Below are 26,426 nucleotides of genomic sequence, written 5' to 3'. Positions count from 1 at the left end.
ACAGGCAGTAATGTTCATCACAAAGCCTGAGCTGAGGTGCAGGGGATCCAGGGTTCCAGGTTGCAAAGCGAGGTTCCTCCGTCAACATCAAAAAAGTAGATTGCAGTACATTGGAGCTAAAGCAACTTGAACAACCCTATGGATGTCATTGGAGCTCAAAAGATGTAGCTTCCTTCGTTAAATCAGCTCTTGGAAAGTTGTCAGCACAGCTCTGCCAGAACTGCTTCTCCTCGTCTTGTTGTCTGTTAAGTTGTCTCTTTTCTCTTTACCTCGATGTTATGTGTTTGCTGACTGACTGTGGCAAAGATAATGAGGAGGATGTTCTTTCTTTTTGTCCCCGTGTCCATGTCCTCCTTTTTGAAATGTAACACATATTCATACTTCTGAGGATTACTGTTCAGAATGTTTGTGTTGCGTATGTGTCTTATGCAAGAATGTGTGCACAGGGGTGTTTGGCGAAGGGTGAGCAAAAAACACATCCTTTTAAGGACCTCATTAAAGGATTTTTCCAGTAATTGGTGGCAGAAGACACATTAATTTCTCTTGTTTACCTCCATCAGTGGGTTATTCTTTCATTGTTGTTTGATAGTCTGCCTGTTCGTCAGTTAGCAAAATAGTGTAAAACCTCCAAGGCCAATATGAATAAGAATTGGTGAAGAAGTGAAACACGGGCAAAGGAAGAACCCATCAAGCCAATCAAGCCTTCATCTTTTCTTAAACAAAAATTGAAAAAAAAAAACGTGCCAAATTTTTCTGTCATGCTCGATGGGCATTTACTTTGTCTGTCTGCCATTTTGTCGTTGGGGCATGTTGTGTACTACGAAACTGTTTCTCCGAAAAAAGTAGTCTCTTGTGGCTGGAATTAAGGCTGATGAGAGCAGTGAGACTGAACCTAAACATTAAAACTGAGTGCATTAAATCAAAACAGTTTTACAGAGTTGAAAAATTCTGAAAATCCAAATAAAGTTAGTGTATGTGTCTGGTTCAAATTTTCTTTTTGATTTTATTTGTCCTTTATTTAGCCAGGAGGCTCCCATCAGGGCTCTCAGGTTTTGAATGCAGACAAGAGTGAAATTTATATTATAATTTTTTAGAAATACAATATAATGTGTGTGAGAAATACAATGTGTGGCGGGAGTGCGTGACAAAAGACGCTCAATGACTGTCACGCTCAATGTGTGAGACTTGAGAGCCCTGGTCCCATTGAGATGCACTGCCAAAATTGTTTAGATGTGTATTATGGGTATAAACTAATCCTGCAATAATCCTGCCTGCTAATTAAAGGGAACATATTATGGCTACATGATATGTCCATAGAATTTGGTTGACTTTGTTGTATCTGCATGGTGAGAGGGCTAAACAAAATCCAGCCTCCTCTCAGAATAACATTAAGTATCTCTGTGACCATAAGTCCAAGGTACGTCAGTTTAGTACTGATGAAAAAGTTCTCGCTTAGCTAGATATCATGGTACTTAAAACAGTTTTGTGTCAGGTTTCTCAGCAGAGTTATTTATTGACATTTCCAGATTGTAGAAAGAAAACTCAGTTTTGCATGTTAATCTGTTTAAACCCTAATACACCAGGGTTATTCACTCTTGTGAAACAGGGGGGAAGTGTGCCGCCACACACAGGTAAACCTTTGTTAGTGGCAGATACTGTGGGGAAATCTTTGTAATTTGGTTTTCCTCTGCCTGAGGATGATGGGGTGGTGACTCCTGATGATGTCATGCTGCAAGGCCAAGGCAAAGTGCTTGTGTTTATTCAATGATGTTCCAACTCGTTCTCACTTGTTGGAGCGTGACACTGATGTGGGGGATGCTCAACCAATTCCCCAGCATTTCTACAGGGTTTCGGAGGAAAAAAGTTGATGGAAAGTTAAATAAAATATATGCTTGACAAAGGTATAGCTGGACTATTATGTTCTAGTGGGGCCTTTCGCTGTTTGTTAGTGGATAAAGCAGACAAAACTCCAAAGTTTTGCACAGATTACTGTAAGGTAAATTCAGTAACAAAACCAGATCTGCAGATCTGTGTCAGATTTGGCAAGTGCCACTGTCTCAAAGAGCAAAAGGGGTCTTGGCTTTTCTAACACCTTTATGGTTTTTATTCATATTTAGGGATGAGCTTTGAGCTATGTAATATCCCTGCAACCTTTCAGCGTCTCGTATCCGGGCTTGAAGGCTGTGCTGTGTACCTTGATGGCATGGTGGTCCACAGTCATACCTGGGAAGATCATCTTGACCGTATCAAGAAGCTGTTTGGTCGCCTACCTGGGGATGATGGTGGGACAAGGACAGGTACGGACTGTGCGAGCAAAAGTTGCTGCCATTGAGCAGTTTCCAGTGCCTGCAACAAAGAAGCTGAGTGGAGCTGATGCGTTTTCTGGCTCTCATTGGTTATTAACGCACTTTTTGACGGCCTGCCACCAGGCGTCTTCTTGAGTTGCTTTGCACGTGCTCTCAAGGTGAGTAGTGGTATGAGCTTCACCTGGGCCCGGTGTGCTGTGGCCCTGTAAGATCTTCACCAGCCTGCAGTCTGAGGTCTCTCTGGGTAGACTGGCAGATTGTTTCTGATAGGTTAGGCATACTGTTTTGTGTTGCATGCCACATACATTTCCATGCATCCATTCATGCCTTACACCATACTGACATTTACACGTTACTGTTGCCTTTATAAATAAACTATACTTTTTCTAAGATTCCCACTCATGCTTATGTATGTATATATGTATGTACAACTTGCCTATCTATGTACTTATGTATGTATTTATTTACTATTAACCTATCTATATGTGTATATAGGGCCGCTGACAGGTTTGGCTGGGCCCGGGACAAAATTCTCTGAATGGGCCCCCCCCCCAGCAACCCACCCACACCCACCTCTACTTTCCCAGTCTCTCATTTATTGCGGATAAACCAAAAGGATTATTTACCACTTTGCCTGGATATGGACTGAGTGGAGTTATGGCTTTCAAAATCCTACCACAATAAAACTCACGCTATTTTATTCATTTAGAGCTCATAAACTGCACATTTCATCAACCATTTTTCACTTGACCAAGGGAATCATGTGAAGGGTACTTTTGTTTATCGCCAGACCCGCGTGTATGTCCGCTGAACTTTCTGAGAATGTTCGGGGAACAAGGCGGAGCCCATTCATCTGGCGAGTGTCAAGTTAAATCAGTCTAAACGAAAGTTACAGGCTACCCCAAAACGTCACGTTTATAACCCATTCGTTACATTCAACTCTATCTAAATGGCAATTTCACACGTTGCCATGTCTATACTGGCTTATTTTAAACAAAATAAGGTTAAACCAGAGCCGCGTTACACTGGCTGTCATTCAGCTGACCGGGGATGATTCTCAAATCAATTCAGCCTGATTGGCGTGCGTGCCTGAAACATTTGGACATATTTGCGGACTTAAGGGCAGATTATAGTTCTGCGTCTATCGTCTTGACGTGTTGCTTTGCTCTGGTCGCGAACCACTTTTCATGTTATGATTCTGCAACCTCGGTCTGGAATTTCTAGGTACGCACAGCAGTTTCCCCTCGCGAGAATTTCGGTGGGCGGTGACGAGAACTTCAGCGGCGCCGGCGGAAGTGTTTATCTTTCAAAAAAAAAAAAGTGTATGCAAGATATGGATCTGGAGTTGCTTGACATCGAAGAAGAACAGCTTATTTTATTGGAGTTGGCGAAAATGCAAAGGAGGAAGCCACACAGACAACCGGAAATTCACACCGAGGACCAATCACAGCCGCTTTTGTCTGCGCACTTCCGTTGGTGGTCTGCATGCGTCTGTCGCGTAGTCAGGATTTTTCTGAGGTGCACGAGGACGCGCGCAGAGCCTCTGCGTGGGGGAGTGGTCAAGATTTTGACGCTCGCAGAGGCTCTGCGTCCGAGCGTCAGAGGCTTTGCGTCTGAAGCATAAATCAGCCTTTATGCGCATATTTTTTTTTTTTTGGGACCCCCCCAATTCCTGGGCCCGGGACAAAATACCCGTTTGTCCCCCCCTATCGGCGGCCCTGTGTGCATATATGTATGTATGTCTGTGCTATTTATCTATATATGTATGCACCATTGTCTATATATCTACATACATATATATGTATGAATGTATGTCGTCTTCTTTAACAAAAAACTCACAATATCATTAATATAAATGCAGGCAGAAAATGTACATACTAAAAATGACATTTCTCGGTTATTTATGCTGGATATCATAAAATAGTTGTCTTTCAGGAATCAATGACAGAGGGTGACACTTTGACCTCACAAGATCCCAAGTTTGATCTTCAGCCACTGCTGCATTCTGTGTTTGTTCTCCCTTTCTTCTCCCACAGACATACAATCAGGGGGATTAGAGATTGTAAATTTCCCACAGGAATGAATGGGGGGTGCGTGTGTGTTTATCTGTCAGTCTGTGTTAGCTCTGTGATAGACTGGCAACATGTCCAGGGCTTTCCCTGCCTTCTGCAGAGTGTGTTCTGGAGCCGTATCCCACTCGTCCCGGTTATTAGCTTTCAAAGCAAGATGCAAGGAAAGACTTTTTTCTTAATACAAAAAAGTTGTTTCTGAATAATTGTGTTAGGTGTTTGCCAGGGAGTATAAACTATAAGCTATAGATGCACGCACACAATTCTTTTTTGCATCTGTGTTTATAAGTAGTTACAGCTACATCAATATCGAGATCTTACAATGTGAAGCTTTTAAATCAGAGCCGCCATTTTGGTCAGACTTAAACTTGTGTTCTCTACCAATAATAACACAAGAGCCTGTGACTGTGGATTCTAGTTGAAAAATGTCCTATTTAAATATTCTAGCTTTAAAACTTCATGTTGTGTAGTCTGACTGTTATGAAAATATGATGAGTTAAGATATCAAATTAATATGGCATTTTCAGATCAAATATTAATCATGGGTTATAGGTTGAAATGATCCTTTTACTCCACCCACAAACTTCATCATCTTCTTCCATCCAAGTGTCTGTTAAGCAGCTTTAGCTTCAGGCTGCACTATCCTGCTTCAATTACTCACAGCCTTAATCACAGAGGTGATTAAATGCCTCCTCTGTGGATTGTAAGTTGAACTGTTATGCAGCTGAGCCACGTTGCAGGACTTTTCAGGCCAGGATTACGGTTACGTCCCCCAGTCAGGAGCTACCATGAGCGGAAGTGTGACACTCACAGACCAAACAGTCTCACTCTGCACCTAGTTCATATAATAACTGCTCATGTCAAAACTGGGTTGAACCAGTGTGAATAGACAGTGAATAAACAAACACTTTTAACACCTGCCAATTCAGCTGAACAGTACCGCAATCTCAAATGGCGTGATGAGCGTGTGAAGAGGCAGTTGGACAGTGGGTAGACTTTCCTGTGTTCAGCGTTAGATATTAAAAACAGGTGCCTTTGTAAATAACAAGAAATAAAAAAAAGCTAAATCCTAAAGAAGAAGTGCATGATGTGTGCAGAAGAAAATGTTAATTGTCACTTGGGCGATACCATCAAACACCCATTAAATGCCTCTGGCCTGCTGAGCAATACAAAGAAAAGGATGGACGTTGACATTCAGCCCTCTAAAGAGAAGAGTGGGAGGTGGAAAGGAAGCCAAGATGATAATCTAAAGAACTGTAATTGTTCTGTGTCACCACATCACAGGGTTGGTCTACACACTCGCGTGCTCTTTGTGCTTTCACACCCGGAGCCGTGAGCTCACCTCTCAGTCTGAGGGCGCCTGCGGTCCCCAAAGACTCCAGCAGCTAATGGAGGTGCAGGACAGTGAGTGGTCAAGCCTCACTGTGAACCCCTGCAGCTAGTCTCATTTCATGCTCTTTGCCCTCTTTACCCTTGCCTCGCAGTTAAATGTCAATCAGAAGCACTGGAAGGACTGGCGCAGAGGGATAGAGAGTCCCACCTCGAAGATGGGTCGGCCCGGTCATTTAAAAGCACCATGAAAAATGAAGAGAAAGGAGAGTTTGGGGACTGAGACCCTTAGTGTCAAAGTGATACAACGGAACCATCTTGAAAGGCAAGCAGCTCTCCAAAAGCCAGGATTTGCCGCCCTGTAGTGCTCTAAAGAGCAGCACAACAATAACTGTGTTAGCACATGAAAATTTCTGTGTATATATGTGTCCACAAAATGACAACATTTACAACTATTTATTTTTGTGTCTGTGTCTCTTTACTTTTCTTATACTAATTTCAGCCACTATATGTGAAGTTCACATGCATCGAAGGGTCCTAAATGTGGCAATGACTTAGCAAGTTTGACAACAGTTCAATTTGTATTTTTGTCAGCTGCCTTGTCAGCATGGTCAACTGGCCAAAAAAATAAATAAATCACCTTTCACAGATTTTTAAAAACGGGGGAGCTTTGACAGATTATCCCTGGAAAACGTGTTTTGATCTGTTGTCAAGTCACAAAAACAAGGAAAAAAATAGAAGAAAAACAAATGGATCGTAAAAAAAAATGCGTTACTCTTACCTTTCATGGCTTCTTTTCATGGAATTTGTAGACAGGAAAGAGGATGCAGCGCTGTGTGTTTTTCCATAGTAGTTTTCAGCAACCTCCCACACCTAAATTTGTCAACCAGCGTTGTTTTTGTTTGTGGCAGTAACAAAGTGATCTGTCCTCATGCAGCATTCAGTGGGTAATGACCTAGACATTTTGTCCTTCCTGTTCAAAATCTCTCTGTCTTAAGTCTCCCCTTTGCTAATCTTACTTGTATCTAACTTCTATATTGATACCTCTGGCTTCCCATCCTAATTCCAACTTGAAAAGCTCATTAGAAAAATCCCTCTACTGTATGTTGACAAAGGGGCCAAAGATAGAGGACCCCAATTGTTGTAAGGGTATCTTTCAGTCCTTCCCAGTTAAAATATTCAGGCCTTTAAGCCTCACTGATCCCATCCCTCTTTCTCTAACTCTCAGATGTGAGACAGACGAAGGGGCCTGACCGCTGGCCAAGGTTAACAGAGCCTTAAACTGTGTTTGAGCTCTGCATCACACGCCCACCACCACAGAGATCAAACACAGTTCTTCTCCCAGCGCTTACGGACAAGTCTCAGCTAACAAAACTGTCTTGCTTCTCCTTTCTTTACTATGTCTTCGGTGAACCACGTCTTGCCCACGGCAAACCTAATCAAACTCTAAGCCCAGTGTGAAACTTCTGATTGTGCCCCAGTGTGAATCTTCCCACATTAATTACCTGCTTTGATCCCAGATATCTGAGTGTGGAGATTGATTGATGTCCGCTTTCTATTTTGATCATCTGTTTCCATTTAGGATGATAGTTTTCACATAAGCAGCAGGATGATGTTGTTATATGATAACTTATTTTCTTACAACTTTACTTTAGGTTTTGTTCTAATCTAGTCCAAATTCCTTCAATCAGCTCAACTTTAACAAAGAATCTCATCATGAAAACAGCACTTTTATCACTGTGATGCCAGAATCTGTTACATTTGGCCAACTTTTCATTTTATATATATTGTTGGCACTCTTTTTATCTGCCTGTACATTGGTACAAATAAGCCTGGAGAGGCTGAAAGAAGCAATTCAAAAACTTATCAACAGTTCATGAGCACCACCCTGTGGGAGAATGTGGAATTATAATGTCTGTTTTGTACTCCACTATCAAACCAATAGATGGCAGCAAAGAGTGTAATTGCATGGCCAGGACACCTACTGTACAGGCAGTTTAATGGCACATAAATGTGATTAGCAGTCTTATGGACAGACTTTCAAAAACACTTATATAATCATTCTTTTCATCACAACTGATTAATAGCCAGCGATCGATTGTGATTTGGTCATTATTGACAGACTGAGTGACGCTTGTCATGTGATGCTAAGACACTTCAGAACCATCCTACTCTGATTTTGCTTCAGGGCTGTAGTGGCATACAAAGGTTTGGGTACCCCTCGTTAAAATTTCTGTTGCTGGGAATATTTTAGGAGAAGATGAACTGAAGTTCAAAGGGTATAAAGTTAAAAAAGAGTCATTCTTTTCCTCATTTTCCTCATTCGTCTATGATTCTGAATTTGTACAGTTTTGATTATACTTTTTGGACACCTCCAGAGATTTGAGCTGACACGATAACGTGGCTTGTTCCAAGTCACAGTTTGGAAAAGCCAGCTGATGTAAGTTTAAAAGACTCTGACCTCTCAAACCTTGTCTCAACAGTCAAAACACATTGGCCCCTCAAAACAGCTGCCTGTCACTATGAAGATTAAATGATGATAAAAGCAGAGGTCTGGAAGGCCAAGAAGATTTCCTTAAGATAGTTGTTTATATAATTGCCAGAAAGAAAAAGAAAAAGGCAAATCAAATCTCCTGTTTGACTGCAAAATGCAGTGTGTGGTTTCCCTGCACAAATGACTCTGGTAGAGTCAAAATTCTGTCATTCTCTCTACAAAGTTCAGCATCTGAAGTTTGCAAAAGATGTCTAAAGCAGCCTGAGCATTTTAGAGACAAATCCTGTGCACTGATAAATTTAACTTTGAATGCCTTGGACACAATGAACAGTGGAATGTTTGGAGAAAAAAGGTTGAGAATTTCATGAAAAGAACACTTTTTCCACTGTTAAACTTGGGGCTGGAAGTTTGTTCTTGGGGATTTTGTTGAAGCCAGTTGTATGGGGAACATTTTACTGCGAGAGGGAAGAAATCATTTGTTTGAATACCTGCATATTCTGGAAGCAAACGCAACGCTGCTTGCAAACATGCAACAGCTGAGAGGGAGGTGAGTGTTAAATCTTATGATCCTAAGCACCTAAAAATCTACAATGGAGAGCTGTAAACTTAAGGTTTTGCCCTAACCATCTTAAAAAAGACATCTGCATAAACCTCAAAAGAGCGGTGTATGCAAGATTCTCAAAGACTTGGAAGCCTTTTGAAGGATGACTGGGAGAAAATTTCTAAAATAAGAACAGAGAGACTTTTAGCTGGCATCAAAAAGCATTTAAAGGCTGTGATACTTGCAAGAATTGGTGCTCAAAAGTACTGACTATGCAGGATGTCCAAATGTTTCCTTATGGATCAATTCCCTATTTGTTATTTTCAAACTGTAAAAGATGAAGATCCTGACATCCTGAATGAATCCTGCTCCAAGTAGTAGGAAATCTTTTACTCAGGAAGCTTTTCGCTGTTTTTGACATTTTTACTTCAGCATACCACTGTATCCTGTCCTGACTCGTCTGCTGTTGCTTGGCAGTTCATTGTCTTCTGTCTGTGACTTTTATCACAGCCTCAGGGAAGGTATTCCACTCCTTCCACACCTTGCTCTGCACCACACACGCCCACACGCTGCTCACTAGCACACAAACAAAAAGCCCTTTGCACTTGTTATATGGGTGTGGTTTCTCCTGTGCAAGCAAGCTCAAAGAAGTCAGTGTAAATATGGATCTTTGACACTCGAAGCCTCAGTTTGATAAGTGATTAAAAAGCAGCTGATGGTCAGGTAAGCTGCGCAAGACATGGAAGAAGCATCCAACAATATATAACGAACTCCTTACCTCAGTATTATAATGCATGCCTCTGTTTTCAGGAGTGCATTGCAAGAGTGCAAGCTGACCCAGATCACTCAGAAAATTTAGATCATTCCGTCAGTTAGATCAATTATTCATAAAATGATGACACTGCATGCTTATTGGATATGCCAGAGACATAATCTAGTTGGTTGCCCCTTAATGGTTAGGATGAAGTGCAGCACTAAGTAGGCAAAAGACATAGTCAGCAGTTAACTGAAATCAGGGTTGAATCAGAAGTTGTCCTCCACCCCATCTTCTTCTTTACTCCTTCAATTTTCCTGGCACACAACTAAGTGGTGGTATGTGAAATGTACAGAGGAAAAAAGCTTTTAAAAATACCTTGCTATGTACATCTAATAAAACTTTCAGCCAACAGGGGACTCTGTGTTTCCATTTAAGTTGTAAGAGTCAAAGTAAAGTTAAAGTCAAACTAAGTGGCAAAGTCGAAATATTCTCAGATAGTTTTATTTGTATTATTTATATTTTTCATGCCTTTTGACAGGATTCAAGATCAACAAAGAAAAAATTACAAGACTATACTCAGTTCTGCTTTTAAATCCAGCAGCTCATGCATTGGCGTATATATCCTTTACAGATACAGTGTTACCATGAGTTTTTATGATAGTAAAGGCCAACCATCTCACCTGAAACACTGTTTATGCTAGAATTATGAAAATGGAAATGTTTCAATGGGACAAAACATTTACAGAAATGAAGGAGGAGCTCAATTTTATTCAGCAAATAGCTATATATAACGAGTTTGGTGATTGTTCGTGCCATTTCATCAAGATCTGGTGGTGCACCACCTTGACTTCCCAAGAAGAGACTGTACATACTGAGAAAATGAAACACCGAAATGTGTTGGAAATGGGTTTCATGCTGCCTTTTAAGCGTAACTTCCACTTTGAGAAAATACAGAGGCACAAAATAGCATTTATCGTGACCGGTGTAAGCAACAGGGGAGCTGTGAAGGAAATGAACCTGGCTCACACAAAACAGTATGAACCAAAACACCCCTGATACTGCGCTCCAGTTATCATCAGTCGGATTCAAGGAGACGCTTGTAGCAAGAACCAAGAAAATGACTGATTTAGTTCTGAGACATATTCTAAAAAATGTAATGACGCTTTAACTAAGGCAAATGTCAATGACTAAATCTGTTAAACCAGATTATGCCTTGACAATATGATTTTGACAGTGAATGAGAGCTCTTCCATGCTGAGATGCAGGCTATGGCAAGAATGCTTGCACATAATTATCATCTTAGTATTACCAAAAAAAACTGCATTTTTGTACTGGTCCAAATGGACTGCTGTTCCTGCATTTGCACTAACAAAGTTTGGTCCCATGGATACCATTCACAAGAAGCTGATAAACACTTTTTTTTTCTTTTTTCTTTTAATTGCAAACAAAAGTTATGGTTTCACGAGCAAAACTTTTGGAGCCACGTTTTCATCATTTTTACTGGCAGTTAATTTGATGGAAAAGTATACACAAAATTACTCAATTTTCACCACGTTTATTTATTTGTGTGAAAACAGTGTGTCACAACTCCGACCAGACACTGAACACGCCCATCCTCTTGTTGACGGATTGATATGGCTAATTCCTGACGCAGGGGGGCGCTGTTAAACCTAATGAGGAGGTTCTGCCCTAGTCTAGGTTCAAGGCATAAACGTGATAGTGTTGTGTGTGTGCGTGTGTGTGTGTGAATCCAGTGAAAATTACCCGGAGACGGACTGAGACAGTTTTTGACCGTACCAATGTGTGGGGCCTATAAATACACATTTACCCCAGCGGAATCGTCTCATGGACACAACAGTGTATCGAAAATGAGGGAATAAGCGGAGGAGACGCACGGCGAGGCTCGTCTGCAGCTACTGTTTTGTTGGACTGCGAGTGGGATCACAGCTGCTGGCTACGAAAATGTCGAGAAAAATAGAGAGCAAGCACGGTAAGTCCTGCCTGGCTAGACTCAGGCAGACTGCTCCACATTGGGATACTGTATAACGGTATTCCTCAGATGGGGCGCGGAGGGATAAAATGTGGGGGGTATGGACAGATACAATGACGATATGGGGCTCCGGATAACGCTGGATGAATGTGTCCAGTGTAAATGGTGGATTAATTGGGCCTCAAGGATTGCTCTTTTCTCGGCTACCCGGTTGAAATAAAGCGTCACTGTATAAGCTAGCTGGTATTAGCTAATTAAGTGGTGTGGGTATCACGGGCTCGCTAGGCTGGAAAATACAATATAAACGTGCTATCAATTTAAAAACTGACTTCACCGGCATTTCATTCTGTCCTGATTTCACTGGTCGTATATGTATTCTGCTTTGTTTGTGTGAAAGCAACGGCAACGTTTGGGAGCAAATCTCAGCTTTTCATTTGGAAGGAAACATCTCAATAAATCAGCGTACGGTTCCCGAAAATGTTCTCTGCCTCGGGAACCATCATTTGAGATGGGTTAATATGTGGAGCTAGCAACAGCTAAAGGTTAGCTTTTCAAAGCTAACGCTAGCTTCGCTCATACCTTGTACACTAGAGTTGTTCACGCCCAAGACCGCCGTGTGTATTTATGTTGTGTTGATTTTAGCATTGTGCACGTGGCATTTTTTCGTTGCTTTGAGGCTTGTTGTCTCTGCCTGCGCTGTTCATTTTCTATGCCACTGAAGGGCAAATAAAGCACTGCAAAGCACACAAAGTATGAGAGGAAACAGGGTGGTCTTGGGTATGCTTTTGGAAGGAAACTTTATACCCGCCAGCTACACTTGCATCCCATTCCACCAGCTGTCTGCCTGCCTCGCTTCACATACAGCCCTGCACGGTGTTGCGTGCAGTTAATGGACACACACCAACGCAGAGCACCCAGTAACAGGCGGGGAGGGAGTGTCATCCACCACCAACTCAGTCATTCCTCATTGGCGTAAAAGTTTCCGATTCCTTTCGTGTCTTGCAGACAGATGACTACATATGGTCACAGCTAAATGAAAACTCAGAGGCAGTATAGTTTTTGAAGATTCTGCCCCGGAGATGAGTTGAAAACTGGGAAAAAGGCAACTGTGATTTTGATATGAGCCCAATCCATCCCTCACCTCTTTCACCTATCCCTTTTTTGCCTCCCCAAGGCTTCCTGATATGCACATATTGACCCTAAAAACGTGTTGCCCAAGGATACACTGTGGCTTTAACACCTAATTCTCTGGCCCATCAGGTTCTGTGACCCGATTAGGACTTTAATCTGCCCTAAAACGTTTTAATCGTCCTTGTGTGTCTATTTAGTTACATTTCCAAACACGGTGGTGCTGCAGATTTATGTGTGTGATTTGTGGAATTTGGGTCCATGTCAGTTTATGTAACACCGGAAAAAATCAAATAAAAAACTGTAGGTGAAATCTTTGCTGGTAGATGGCCTCGACCATAAAAATGAAGCTATGTACTTATATTTGAAAATGATCACAATGACAGAAACATAATTAAGTAGCATTTTTAACGCATCTCTTGATGATGCATGTGAGAAGATACGATAATACATTTGTGCACTAGCTATCCCAAAAAATGTCCTATTTGGGTCACAAAATTTGGTGTTACACAGGCTGACAGGCGAGCAAGGGGCAAGACTGGGCATTCCTGGTAGCACTGAAAAAAGTGTCTGCAGCAGGCACGGCTTCAGTTTGAAATCCTTTCTCTAAGGGGAAAGGGGGAGAAAACATGGTAGGGCTGGAAGAAATAGATAGTTTTGGGGTCAGTTTGTGGAAACTTCACAAGAGGAGCCAGTTTCAGACCTTGACAGATGGACAAAACTTGTTCCTTGATGAGCAAAGTAAGGGAGGGTGGGAATTTGAAGAGAAGTAAACTTGTGAGTAGAGATTCCTCTGCATGGTTATCGTCATGGGTTAAGACACCGCCAAGATTTACCATGCAAACGGTTACCATAGCACACAGTTTGTTTGGGTCCATCAATGCATACATGGTCACCAAGCTCCAGCAGGAGAGTTATTGCCAGATTCACGAGCTGCATCAACATACTCCCTTATCACCATGGTTACAGGGTCCCAAAGGGACTGACTTTCCTCTCCAGGGAGGTGAACACCCGCAGCGTTACCTGTTGAGAGCTGCATCTGCTGCATGTTGTGTGGAGCTTAGTTGGGATGTCACCTTGCAAGTCAACTGGGTGGGTGATTTATCCCTTTTTAGCACTCAGCCCCATTCTCTGTATACTGCGCACCCACATGACTTCATCACTCAGGCAGCCCTAACTGTAATCTATAAACGCATTCAGTGTCTTGTGTTGTTGCCCAAAAACTAAGAGCAGCTGACAGGCAAACTCGAACCTCAATGCTTTCCTCTGGGGAAATGCATTGGGTGGAGTGAAGTACAAATTTGGGAGTGTGTTTTTATTTGTCAGTTAACATTTGGTATACTGTGTTGCTCTTGTTTAAATGTACTTTGGAGGATTACAGCATTGTTGGATTATGGAAAGAAAGACGGTGTGGGAGCTAGAACCTTAGGTTGCTTACCTTAGGAGCAGCCTGTGTTTTTACATGTACATAATGTATTAAATTACAATACATTTTGGTACCTCTGTCAGCACATTTGGCCTTTGGCAGGTGATAATTTTGGACTGAGTTTGTATTATGTGTGTATTCATTATGCCAGTTTTCCATTTCACGGCACAGTACAACCCGACTTCACTCAACTCGGTTCTCCACTTTGTTTTCTACTTCATGGTGTCCCCTGGTTGTGGGCGGGGTCAGCTGGTAATCATAGTGATGTATTTTGTGAAGCTGCAACACAACTTCACTTTGCGTGGCTGCGTGGAGTGATTTATTTATTTATTTCTATGAGTTTGCAACATGTTTTTAGTGCAGAGGACTTTAAATGTAGTCTATTATGTAAATATATAATAGTTCATAAATGTGTTCATGAATTCATTCGTTATTCACATAATATGTGATCTAAACATATGTATGAGATTTCGAGGATTTATGTTTTGCAATCCATCCCTACGTGATTATAAAATGGTGACGACAGGTTTCTTAAATGACTACAGAGAACAAGGAAGGGTCTCTGTTGTTACTGCAGTGTTTTTACATAACCGTACTTTACCATCTTAGCTCGCTTGGAGTCTTGGCTGAGGTGGTGATGAAAAAAGTCAGTTACGCTGTAGGTACCGATGATAGAAAAACGAAGCCGCGAAGAACTGTGTGGAGCTGTGCTAATCGATAAAATGAGAAAGCCACGTTAGCTCAGGAATCTTTGGTAGTTTCCTTCTTTCAGGCTTGTGGACTCTTCTCTGAATGGACGGTCAATGGTAGTAACCAACCACAGCGGAACTTATCCATCAGCTCCTTATTTTAGACCTCCCCCCTGCAGAGTGTGGGAGTGTGTGTCTGTGTTTGCCTCTGAAGGAGTTTAGCTGCGATGCAAAGAGTTTACTCTGAAGCATTCCTAGAGTTAACGCTGAAGTGTAAGTTATTTAGATGGCTTTGTGTTTGTGATGTGGTGACTGCAGTGCTTCAGACTTAAAATATCTTCTGGTGTGATGTACAGAAATGGCAAGCCCTGCATGCCTTAGTCACCAGAACTCTGAGCAAGAGCTAAAGTAGTTCTGATTACAAAAGGTTTCCCCAGACAATTTGGTCTACCCACATTGCTGATGAGTGATCCTACTGTTGCACAGGGCAAGCTATGAGTCCTGGTTTGACGTGCTGCAATTTTGAGGTTCGATGGGAGCAAGCATTTTACCCACCCTCTACCACAGAATGAGAGGCCTGCTGTTCTCGTATAGGTTTAGCTGTGTTGTAATTACATTTTTTGGGTGCTCTGTATGTGTATGGGAAAACAAAAAAGGGGGAGGGAGCAGAGCTCAGGGAAAGAAAGAAAGAGGGTGGAGCATTGAGAGGAATCAAGTCCCTGCTCAGAAAGAAAATAAGGTAGAGAAATGGATGGATTACACGCTTGGTAATGACCGTGCCGAGCAATCGATGAGAGGTGGAAGGCTGCGTCTGTGAAGGCAATCAGGCCTTCGTAACATGAATATTTTCAAGGCTGTTCCACTTTCAGCATCTTCAACAACATAATGCGAGGATCTATAGACGGCTGTTGAGATTGTTTTCAAAGATCTTTCATGTAATTCAATTCGAGAGCCATTTGCGTGTCATATTTATCTCTTAACTTCCGTCTGTGCGCAAGACTGTCATCTCCTCGGAGTTTTGAGATGATGCTTCATTTGAGTTCACCGTGTGTTGGCCTACATGCTAGAGAGCAGGTCATTTATGCCCGCAGGTGGCTCGCTCATTTCCTCATGACTGTTGAGTACTTTCCCATTCTAGACAACTTGAGGTTGGACCCTCTCCATGACCACTGATGACACGTTTCAATGCTTCATTTTTTTTTTTTTTTTTGCTTCATTTTACAAGCATGTTTATTTTTAGAGGCGATTGAGTTTTAAAAAGAAAACGCAGCTTTTCACTTCCTCTTAACTTTTGTCAGCGCTATTTGTGGATGTTTCCTCAGAATTGCTGTATAACGTGGCTGAGTCAGGTGTGAATGGTCATATGGACCAGTTATTTTATGACTAACTGTCAGCAGTTCCACTGAGAGATGGCTGTAAAAACACAAGCCTGACCAACAAAGCTCAGCATACAGTATAACCGTCGGTGTCACCTGGACTGATCACTGCGTGGACTCGGGCCTCTTGGATGGGGAATATAAGCTGGAGGAGTCAGGCGTCCTCAGAGGACACGGACTCCTCTTTGCAGGGAGATTTTGATGAGGACACAGGTAAAGACATCTGCATGCATTACTTCTGGTGCATGTATGTTAGACCGTAAGATCAGTGCTACACTTGCTGCTTTTTAAATTGATGCGATCTCAATCTTGGCACTGGAGAAACACGATGTTTTATGTAAAGTTGTTTATTTATAAGCTAAATTGTATTTTTAGATACAGTATAAATGACTTTCGATATTCTGCATTCGCTTCAGCAGGCATATATTGAAACGTAAATGAAGGGATAGGTTTGCTGGCTTTCAGCTAAAAATATGATCTTAGTTTCACTTGGATGGTTGCTGGTTACAGAGGATTCATATATGCATTTATGCGAAAAGAAATTGTGAAATGAATGCCCTCTTGCTTTGTTTTTGAGGGATGTGTGCTTTCTTTGTTAAGGCTGCTGTTGCCAGTTTGGGAGCTTTCATGTAAAATAGGCTCATTGGCAGAATGAAATGCAGGGGACATTCCTCGCTGTGCTTTTTGTGTCGTGTGGCTTTATGGAAAGTGCTCATTTGCTCTGCTGAAAGTTTGGGTGGACCCAGCTTGAGGAGGCTGCTCTACAGACCCAGAACCTCCCATTCCAGGCTGCTGCTTTGCCTTATCACCTCCAAAATTCGTAGACAAAAGCCACAGCTACTCTAATCCTAGCTCTTCAGGTGAGGATTTGCCAGTGCGCCTGGACGCCGTGTTCCTAATCCTGTTGCACAATGCAAAAAAAATGGCATTGGTTACACTGTTCTCCCTGCGTAGCTTCACCATGGTAGCTGAGGATGTTTGTTGACCCACACATTGGGGTTAAGACTGCTTGATTTATTCATGTTTATTGTGAGCTTGTGCTTCCCCCGTTATGCTGTGTGAAGTGATCCATCCTGGTGAGCTGGTTGCACATAGAGGCTCCTTAATTAAGGTAGCTGAGGATATCGTTGTATAATTACACAGCACAGAGTACTGTAAATGCCTTGTTTTGAAAACACACAGTCTGTGGTGCGCTCATCCCAATAAATCTGTTCATTTTAGCCCAGCAGAGTCAGTGTTTGTATGGTTTTGAGCCTCGTTTGTCTATCCCGATCAGCCCATTTGCTGTAGACACGATGGCCTTCGCAGGAATGTGAAGAGTTAGTATTTTGTTTCAAACGGATAACCAAAATTGTGCTCATGATAAGCAGTGTTAGTGAAGCATTAGATGAGCTGGTAATGCTGCTGGGACATTTCACTTTGTTTTACTGCAGAGGATTTACTGATTCCCTATATTGTATTTCTACAGAAAGTGATTCAGATATCCACAGAATTTTATGGGGCTCCTCCTTTTCCCTTGGTGGTCTTCTTCCTCAAATCTAATGAAATTTGGCCTGGAACATTTTTCATAATCTTACTGAAGTCAAACAAAAAGACAAATGGCATTAAAAGCGTTTCTCGTAAGCATTCATCTTCACACAAACCTTTAGAAAATGCAACCGATCTAAGGAGCCAATGTTCAAATTATTAAACATTCTTCAGTGTTTCTTTATCTTTTTGTATGCAGCCTAAAGGTTTGCTGCTTAGAATCACTTTGGCAAACCCAAGTCTCATACCAGCAGAACAGTCTGATACAGTATGAAAGTCAGTTACGCTAAAGGAAGTAAACTTTAACTTGGTTGTGTGCTGTCATATAGGGACACAGATTAACTGCTTTTATTGAATTGCTTTTATACCACCTGGTGGTATAGGTCGTTTGTAAATTAAGTGCGAGAAGTAAAAGTAGTTGGTCTGAGAACCAGAAGTGTAAGTCAAAATGTGGGTGTGATGCTTTCTTTCAGTTCTTGTTTCAGTGTGACTTTTGATTCTAGTCAGCTTGCTTAGATTTTGTTTTCTAGTGTTTTTTCTATGAGCATCTTGTTAGGGATGTTTGTTTTTTAATTCTCCTTGACACCAACGCCAGTTATTTGCAACACGTGGGTCTAAAGTTAGTAGGCATTGTCATTACACCCTACCCTTTGATACAGTGTAGTTTTGAATGGAGAAAGTTATCATAGGACTGATTTATTTATTTTAATTCACTTGCTGACTGTCTTGCATGCTTTACTCATACCGTCTTGGACAACACCAAGGATGAAAAAAAAAAAAAGTAATCGTCTTTTTAAACAGTCAAAGGTAAATGAGCAGCAGGGCGAGAGGCAGAAATGGTAAATTATATTGGTGGTGCTGAATGCAACGGTCCGAGGGGCAGAACACTTGGTGATTGAGTAAAAACGGTTTTGTCAGGTTATACCCGTGTGTGCTTGTTTCTAGTGCCAAATCATTGAGACTCCAAAGTGGCATGGCTGTAGTCAGGGAGCTGGCATACAATGAAGGGGATGACCCACAGTTGCTGCCAGTTTCCGATAGGAGTCTAAATTAGGAATGGAGGGAAGTTGACATTGCTAGGAAACAACTCACTGTTGTCAAGACAGATGTGGGTTTGTATTGATGTGTATGTGCGTTTGCTTGTTTTTTTTTTTGGTGCCCCTGCCCCTTCGTTTTGCAAGGAGACGGTGCCCCTTTTCCTGTGGTGATCGAGGAGTAGTGACCATCTAGCGCTTCAGCAGGTGTGTTTGGGGCTATTTAGATGGCTACTACAACTTAATCCTAATCGGAAAAGAGCACCTAACCTACCTGCCACAATGAATAATGGAGGGATGGGGCCATGGTGAGGAGTTGGGCCTTGATTTCTTTTTATCGTATCCAAACAAATAAATGATAAGCTTGCACACATGATGTTTACTTCGTCAGTGACTAACTCAGCTGCTAGACCCGTGGGCCGAGTGAGACTTTCTGTTTGATGGTGTCAGCTTTTGCTAACCCACTTCTTCTTGGATGCTTCTCATCATACAACCTGAAATGGTAACTATGTGTTTTAAAATGGCAACAAAACACTGTGGATGCATTGGATTCTTTGAAAATTGTATAATTCTTTGTAAATTAAATAGTTTCTCAAATCAGCGAACTTATGCCTGAGGAGACTTGATTCGGATCATCTTTTTATACACATTTACATGCCTCCTGAGATTAAGTATATTTATTTTGAAATTCTGAGCTGACAGCACGATAAAAGACACTCAGGTCATCTGAGTCATCTTAAAAGATTCACATTGTTGCTGGCAAAACCCCAAACCTTTCATTGTTCGTTTTATGAAGAGAAATTCCCGTTTGCTTCAGTTGTTTGAGGAGTTCTTGACAGTATCTTATGATGTTCAATCCCAGCTGGAAGTGAAACCACAAGAAGTAGATCGTGTATGCCATTTTGCAGTAAATTCATCGTCCAAAGTGGTTTTCTACAAAGTCTCTTTACAGTCCGTACCTCTATCTTTCCTGGTGGATTCCACTCATATATTCGCCGGTTTTTACCTCGTGACGTAGCTCGATTATCACGAGAGTTGCGATCACCAGAGAATCCATGTTGCCAGGCTTCAAGCAAGGCCTTTGTGGCCAGAGCACATTAGTTTGGACCAATTAGCATCTTATTGTATTGCAACAAATAGATTTTATACTAACATTAACGCAATAAATCGGGTCTCATGACCCTCTAGAAGTGTGCAGTGGTGTGTTTTTCAGACACTGCCCATTGCCTGTATTTTTTCTGTACTGTCTTGTTTTGCTGTGCTAAAGACCTTATTGGGTTGAGAGGCCACTCGTGGCGTACCAGTGTGTGGATTCCAAAAAAGTATACACAACAGCAGATTCATCGTTTTGCTCACATTCAGGATGATCATAAATTCAAAAACAGAAAAAAATGTATTTTTTTTACGTGTGACTGATTCTTCAGATTAAACATAATTTAAATCACTGCCTAACTACAAGTGGTTCTGCAAAGGCGAGTCTTGTGTTTATGACACATGCATCTGTCATCCAAGCAAATTTTTCTTTTCTTTTCTTTGGAAGCTGTGAAAATGCAAAGAATTTGACTTGCCGCAGTGCTGTTGAACCTCTGGATGTATTTTGTGGACTCTGGTTGTCAGTTCTATCCAAAGCAGTGTTTGTGCACAGAGTGTCAAGAGGATAACAAGTAGCCCACTGTACAGACAAGATCCGCTTTGTACAGCACTCTTAACATGAGGAGAGTGGTACCACTCCTCACTGCTTGAGGCCATTTACTGTTGCCTATGCTTCTGCCTTTCTGTATCTGTCTCTGTCTTGTACTCAGCAGTGAAGTGATTGGTTCTCTTGTGGCTGTTTGTCTGCATTTAGGATCAGTCTCCTATCTCAAGTGCTTTATAGTGCTTATTTTCATTGTGCTGTCTTGCCAGACAGCTGTCGTTCACTGAGAACTCCAAATTCATCTAGCAGTTCTTTGTTGTTGTATTTTTTACAGATACTGACAGGCTGGGTATTTATAGCCCTTTCTTGTTCTTTAGTCTATTGGTTTCACCCAGGGTGAACCTGCCAGCCGGTGTGCTCTCACACTATTGAAAGATTCAGTTCAGAAAGCAAGCTTTAAAGGGAATGGTGAAAAAGAAATTCAGCAAGCCATTGTAGCCAGAAGGTCACTCGAAGGATCAGGCTGCTTTAAGCTTGTTCGTGCGGTGTAGTTGTGTGGTGCAGGGATGTCCTTGCTCTCGTGTAGGTTTTGTCCTGCTAAATAAGCTACGTTGTTACATGGCGAGCTGCAGAGGCAGAGGTTCGGAGTCCAGGCTGCTCTGTACTGTGAAGAGGGAGCGGCTCAGTGATGGAGACAAGGGACAGGAAATCATACCAGTGGCTTCGACGTCAGTAGGGAAGGAACAGGAGGGGTACCCAGGGTGGTGTGTATATGTGTGTAGTGTGGTTTCCCGTTTTTAACACTTTGCATCATACAAGCTTACACCGCCCTCTAAATGTAATTTGTTTAATGTGTACCAGTTTTTGTTTTAGCCTTTTTAATTTCTCTGGACAGGAAAAAAAAAAAACTACATTTTCCTCCTTTTTTTTTTTTTTTACTCTGTTCATCATTTGGTTTTCAAAGTGTCAGAAAAGGAATCAATAAACTTATTGATTGATCAAAGCTCATTTAATCATTTTACATAATATTTGCATAGCGTAAAGCAATCCTTACATCTATCTGAAACCAATCTTTAAAAGTGAGACATAATGAATCGATGCTCTGTGCAAAATGAAAATGTCCTACCACAGCGGCTATGCACGAACATCTAAAAAGAAAACGTGTAGGAGCTTTCTGACCTCAAAACAACGAGTCAGCGGCATTAAGCATTTATTACAGTGAGTTCTGTTTGTTGTTATTAGTGCCATCAATGTCATGATTTTATGACTATCTACCGTGTTTAAAACACCTGTATCATGAAGTAATGAAGGAACTGTAATGAATGCATTCTGCTTAAAGGGAGTTCTGCTTTTGCACATGTTTTACAGCTCGCCAACATGCACAGAAGCAGAAGTGAGCTATGCATCTTGTTCATATATCACAAGTCGTATTGTCATTCCAATATTCAGCAATGATATTGCATGCTGGATGGTTTCCTAATATCATGCAAACTACCGATCTAGAAAAGATGCCGACTCTGGAAGGAGTGGAGTAGAGTGAGTGGGTCAAAAAGAGCAGTGTAATGTAATTATAATGTCTCTATAATTATGACCAAAGCATGTTGCATACATTTAATTTAGACTTCAGGAAATTGTGTTTTTAAAAAAATAAAAAGGAGGCGGGGTAATAGGAAATGTTGGCTTTAGTCTTAATCAAACATACTAATTTTTACCTCGACTAATTACAGCCAGCAGCTAGATTTTATAACATATAACCGGTGTGATACAATTTAAACTCTGAACCTTTCACTTTGTTATTTACTCAACCCCTATGCCACTTTGCGCCATTCTCGTGTGTGTGTGTTTTTCTGTTAAACAATTTGGGGCATCAAAAGCTTCTACATCATGTGCCACAGTCTATGTTCTATTTGTCATCAATGCTGTTGAAAGCTAGGCCTCAAGGGATCCCTCTCTGCAGTTTTTTTTTTTTTTTTTTAACTTGTGGTTGAATAGTTTAGAGAGACTCTTTGTATCCTCATTTGTTTCTGTTGCTGGATGTGGATGCCTGTGTGAACTCTTTTGAGAGTCCGTTGTACTCGGGGAAAATTGAGTCAACTAGACCTCAGGGCTCGTTGCATGGCTTTCAATACAACTCCAATGAAGAGCTGTGCCAAGGGCTTCCATGAACCAGCTGCATTAGCCTGTCCGGTGCCCATAATGAGATGTCGACCCATATTGAAACCATCTGATTTGTACTGCTGCTGCCAGAGAGTGAAGATTATTTGAACACACACAATGTAGAGGTCAGTCACAGCCCACAGCCAGCACAGTGAGATCCTACAGTCTGCATAACCAATTGCCTTTTTTTTTTTTTTTTTTAAATGCACAAATACAGTTTTGTGAAGCAGTGGCTATCAAAAGAAATAACGTAATTACAGCGGTAGAGCTAGCTTGAAGGTTGATTATGGCAAACGCACCACCAGAAGGAATGTGGCTAAATTATTTTGTGTTTCCCGAAATTCTCAAAGTGATGTGCATGTGTTTAAAGAATGTGGTTTTCCCTATCAGCACACAAACTGGAAAAGAGGAAACGTGTGGGTGGTGACAACAGAACCAGCGAGAATTAACCACAAGCCTGAGCCGCATCACTGATTGGAAGGCTCACAGAAGACTAAACACTGATCACAGAGAAGATAGTGCTGATTCTGGATAGGGAGAGCTTTGGAAGATGGAGTTTAGTTGGCTTCATACTTTAGCAGATGAGGCATTAAAACAAGAAACCACCCTCAGACACTACCCTCAGATTTAGAATGCACTCTGAATACAATGGGGTCATATCCCAGGTATATCTCAGAACTTAATTTTAGTATTATAAAAAATTAAAAGGGCCAAGTTGCTCAGTGAAATTCCATTTTCTAAGCCTTCATGCCATTAATTTGATATCCTGTTTGTGTTTGTGCTTCATTCAGAACATGGACAGTCCTCACACAACAAGCACATTCCTCTAAAACTAAATTACATGTAGCATGACAGCATTTAGCACAACTCATACCAACCCACTGCCCTCGACATCTACACAATATCCGCCACTTCTCATCTGAAGATGTGCAATTACAGAACTGTGTGTAGTTTGTTGTAATCTCTAATCTCAGTATCCTTGAGATCAGGAATGGTAGTTTATTTTTTTGCAGTGTTATAACTGTATCTCCTGATATTTGTGCCTTTTCTTCTGTCGTGGAGTTGTAGCATGTAAGACTGTGTGTAAATTATTCATGCAACTTCATTTCAGCCTGATATTTAATTGTGCGTCACTAGATTGTTGTATATATATTTCAGTGTGCCGTTGGAATACTGAATCATTTTCAATGGGTCATTAAACAGAAGCAAAAGCATTATTTTTTTTTTAAGTTATTTCAAAACAAGATGATAGAAATGAATACAAACAAGAATGCAAGGTGCGTCACCAAAAATTTTAGACTGGGTTTTATTTTTTTAAATGCTTTTACATGCTGCTTGTTTGACTTAGTTTCAGTTCGCCATGTGGCGATTGTGTAGAACCTGGCGAGGTGTTTGCTTAGATAACATTTGCATGTTGCACTATTTCTCTAATCATTTCCTAAAGTTACCCAATCCATAACTACAATTCCAAGTGACAAAACGGTGAGAGAGGGTGCACTTATCATTTTCTCTTTATCTCAAAGTGCCATCTTATGAGTCATAAAGGCAATCATCTCTTTTCACAAAGCAGGACTTTCCCTTTATGAATGTGTTTTTAGTCATCAGTCTACCATATCATGTCTGCTTAAATTTGAAAACAGATGGCAGGAAAACTCTGACGGAAAGAGGCCCCCGACTGGCCTGCTGTGCCTCCTGTCCTCTAGCTCACTTTCACGTCTTCGTGTTGCACACACTCTGAAAGCGGATGACCAAACGTCATCTCACCACGCAGTTATGGATCTGATTTGGTGTTTTGTAATATGGATCTGCGTTATAGATTGGCTTTGCTGTGAGGGCACGCTCTGTTAGTCATGGTTGACCAGGCCGTCTGTTCCCATGCAACCCAGCAAGCAGAGTGCCTCCATCACCACGCTGATATTTACTCCTGACCGGTGACCCATGGCTGGTGGTGCTGCTTTTCTTCACTGAAAAGTATGTTTGTTGAAGCTGTTGACGGTATGAAATACTGACATAGGTGAATTTTATAGCAACAGAGTTAAAGAAGTAAGAATGCATACGAAAAACTTTGAACTTTTGTTAAAGAAATAATAAAGTAAAAACACTGATATGGATAACTCATGGTTGCCAAATGTCGACACTAAAGTGAAACAGAAGAAATGACAACAGTGACGCATTAATTTAACTATAAACTAAGTCCCATTAGTCTTTCAGCTAGAAACTGGATACATTTTTCCGTGCATGTCCCAAACCAAAAGAATTGGCATTGATAATTGTCTTGTCCATGTAGAAACCATCTCTTTTCTCATTTGCTTATTTGTTAAGTGAAATACAATACATGGTAAGTGGACTGACCACTTAGCATCCTGTATGTCATTTACTTACTTGGTAAGTGGACTTGATAGCCTCAGTCTCTGTGTCTCGCTGTTGAAACTCTAGGAATGCTTCAGAGTGCCATACTCAAACGGCACAGCTGGAAAGCTGTATAACACACCGTTAGACTCCTGCCTTCATTACTTCTTAAATCAGCTGTTAACCCTGTTCCATACCAAGGCTTCCTCACTACTCTGCCATTCCTCTGCTGTCACTTGGTGTGCAACACACTGACACAGAGCATGAGTTTCCTGTAGAGCTGTGTGTAGGTAACCAGTCATATAATGAGGATTCCTATTGAATACTGAGCACGGCCAGCAGGAAGAAACCACTACAATGGAGAGAATAAATAATTCACTAAACTCTTAACTGTTTCCTGTTGAATTTCTCTCTTTCCTCTCCATTTTTCTCCCTGCTGGTTATCTCAAGCGCCTCAGGCTTGCAGTTCCCACTCTTGCACCACAGCAGGCCTTGCCTGTAGAGAAATGATAACTTGGCTCAGCTCCTCCGCGTTTGTCATTCTACTGTGTAGCAGACAGTTATTCACTCGCAGTGTTGTCATTTTTATAGCCCAATAAGGCCTCTTTGCAGGTGAAGTCACTTAGAAACAATGCACTGGCTGTTTGCACCACGGGGCTTCTCTCATTTTCATAAGTTCCGCTTCAATGTGGCAAGAATTGATGTTTTCTAAAAGTACAGTTCCATCAGTTATAACTGTTGAGTAAAGGAGCAATAAAATTAGTCTTCATTAATTTGTAAAAGAACAGTCTGCATATAGGAGAAAAACATTCCATTTATCTAATCCTTTAATAATTCATTTGAAGAAATACTCCCAGTGTGGCATTCTTTTTTTCTTTTTTTCTTTTTTTCTTTTTTTTTTTTCTTGGGACAAAATTAAAAGGAATTTTAACTCCCTTGTACACACGCTTTCAGATCTTTTTTTTTTTTTTTTTTCTTGCTTGCGTTCTTCCCCTCCACAACAGCTGGCACAATGACCTTTGGGCAAATCACGTCTGTAAACGCAGGGCTTGCACCCACTTTCACTGAGAAGAAGTTCAGCAGGAGGTGACAGCTGTGCGTGTAACCTGAAGCACAACCTCATCTGTTGTCCTTCCTCCCTGTTTGCATCCTGTTTTAAGGGGGCAGGTCTCACCAAGGGCCAACCAGCTGTCCTGTATAGATCCCACCTGAACTAAACAAGAACTCCATCAATCTGCCACTGCCCTGTCAGTGCTTCGGTCAGACTTGGACAAACACGTCACCACCACCACTACCAACAACTAGGGCACTGTTTGTTTGTTTAGTTGTTTTAAGGAAAACAAATCAGGGCAAATTGCACATGAAATGGGGACCAACCAGTTGTCCCATAAGTTTCCATGCCAGCTTGATATATCAATATTTAAGTTTTTTTTTTTTTTTTTTTTTTTTTTGGGGAGATGTTCAACATCATGATTGAGAATCTTTTTTAGCCTGGAAGGTCTGTTGTTTCAACTGTGACCGATCTGTGCCTTAGTAGGGAAACTCCAGAGTGGTTTTATTTCCAGGAAGGATAATATTTACCTGGAAAGCTGGGATCTACATTATCTTAAGGCAGCAT

The 26,426-nt window shown here is 41.3% G+C and overlaps 1 protein-coding gene across 10 annotated transcripts in view; it reads left to right on the top strand.

Moving 5' to 3' along the window:
* Window positions 1–11,179: 11,179 nt before the first annotated feature.
* The window catches only part of rapgef1b (Rap guanine nucleotide exchange factor (GEF) 1b), a 38,330-nt gene continuing 23,083 nt past the window's right edge, over window positions 11,180–26,426 (top strand). For 6 of the 10 annotated variants that reach the window (XM_075456294.1, XM_075456292.1, XM_075456293.1 and 3 more), the window contains exon 1: window positions 11,180–11,486. In XM_075456294.1, the coding sequence (XP_075312409.1) occupies window positions 11,459–11,486 (28 nt within the window). In that variant the 5' untranslated portion in view covers window positions 11,180–11,458. The remainder of the gene's footprint in view (window positions 11,487–26,426) is intronic. The other 4 variants (XM_075456299.1, XM_075456298.1, XM_075456297.1 and 1 more) reach the window with 1 other exon arrangement.

Source organism: Odontesthes bonariensis, chromosome 22, assembly GCF_027942865.1.
Source record: "Odontesthes bonariensis isolate fOdoBon6 chromosome 22, fOdoBon6.hap1, whole genome shotgun sequence".
In the NCBI taxonomy this organism is placed as follows: domain Eukaryota; kingdom Metazoa; phylum Chordata; class Actinopteri; order Atheriniformes; family Atherinopsidae; genus Odontesthes; species Odontesthes bonariensis.
The sequence above is the reverse complement of the archived record's forward strand: the minus strand, read 5'-3'. Positions and strand labels throughout refer to the sequence as shown.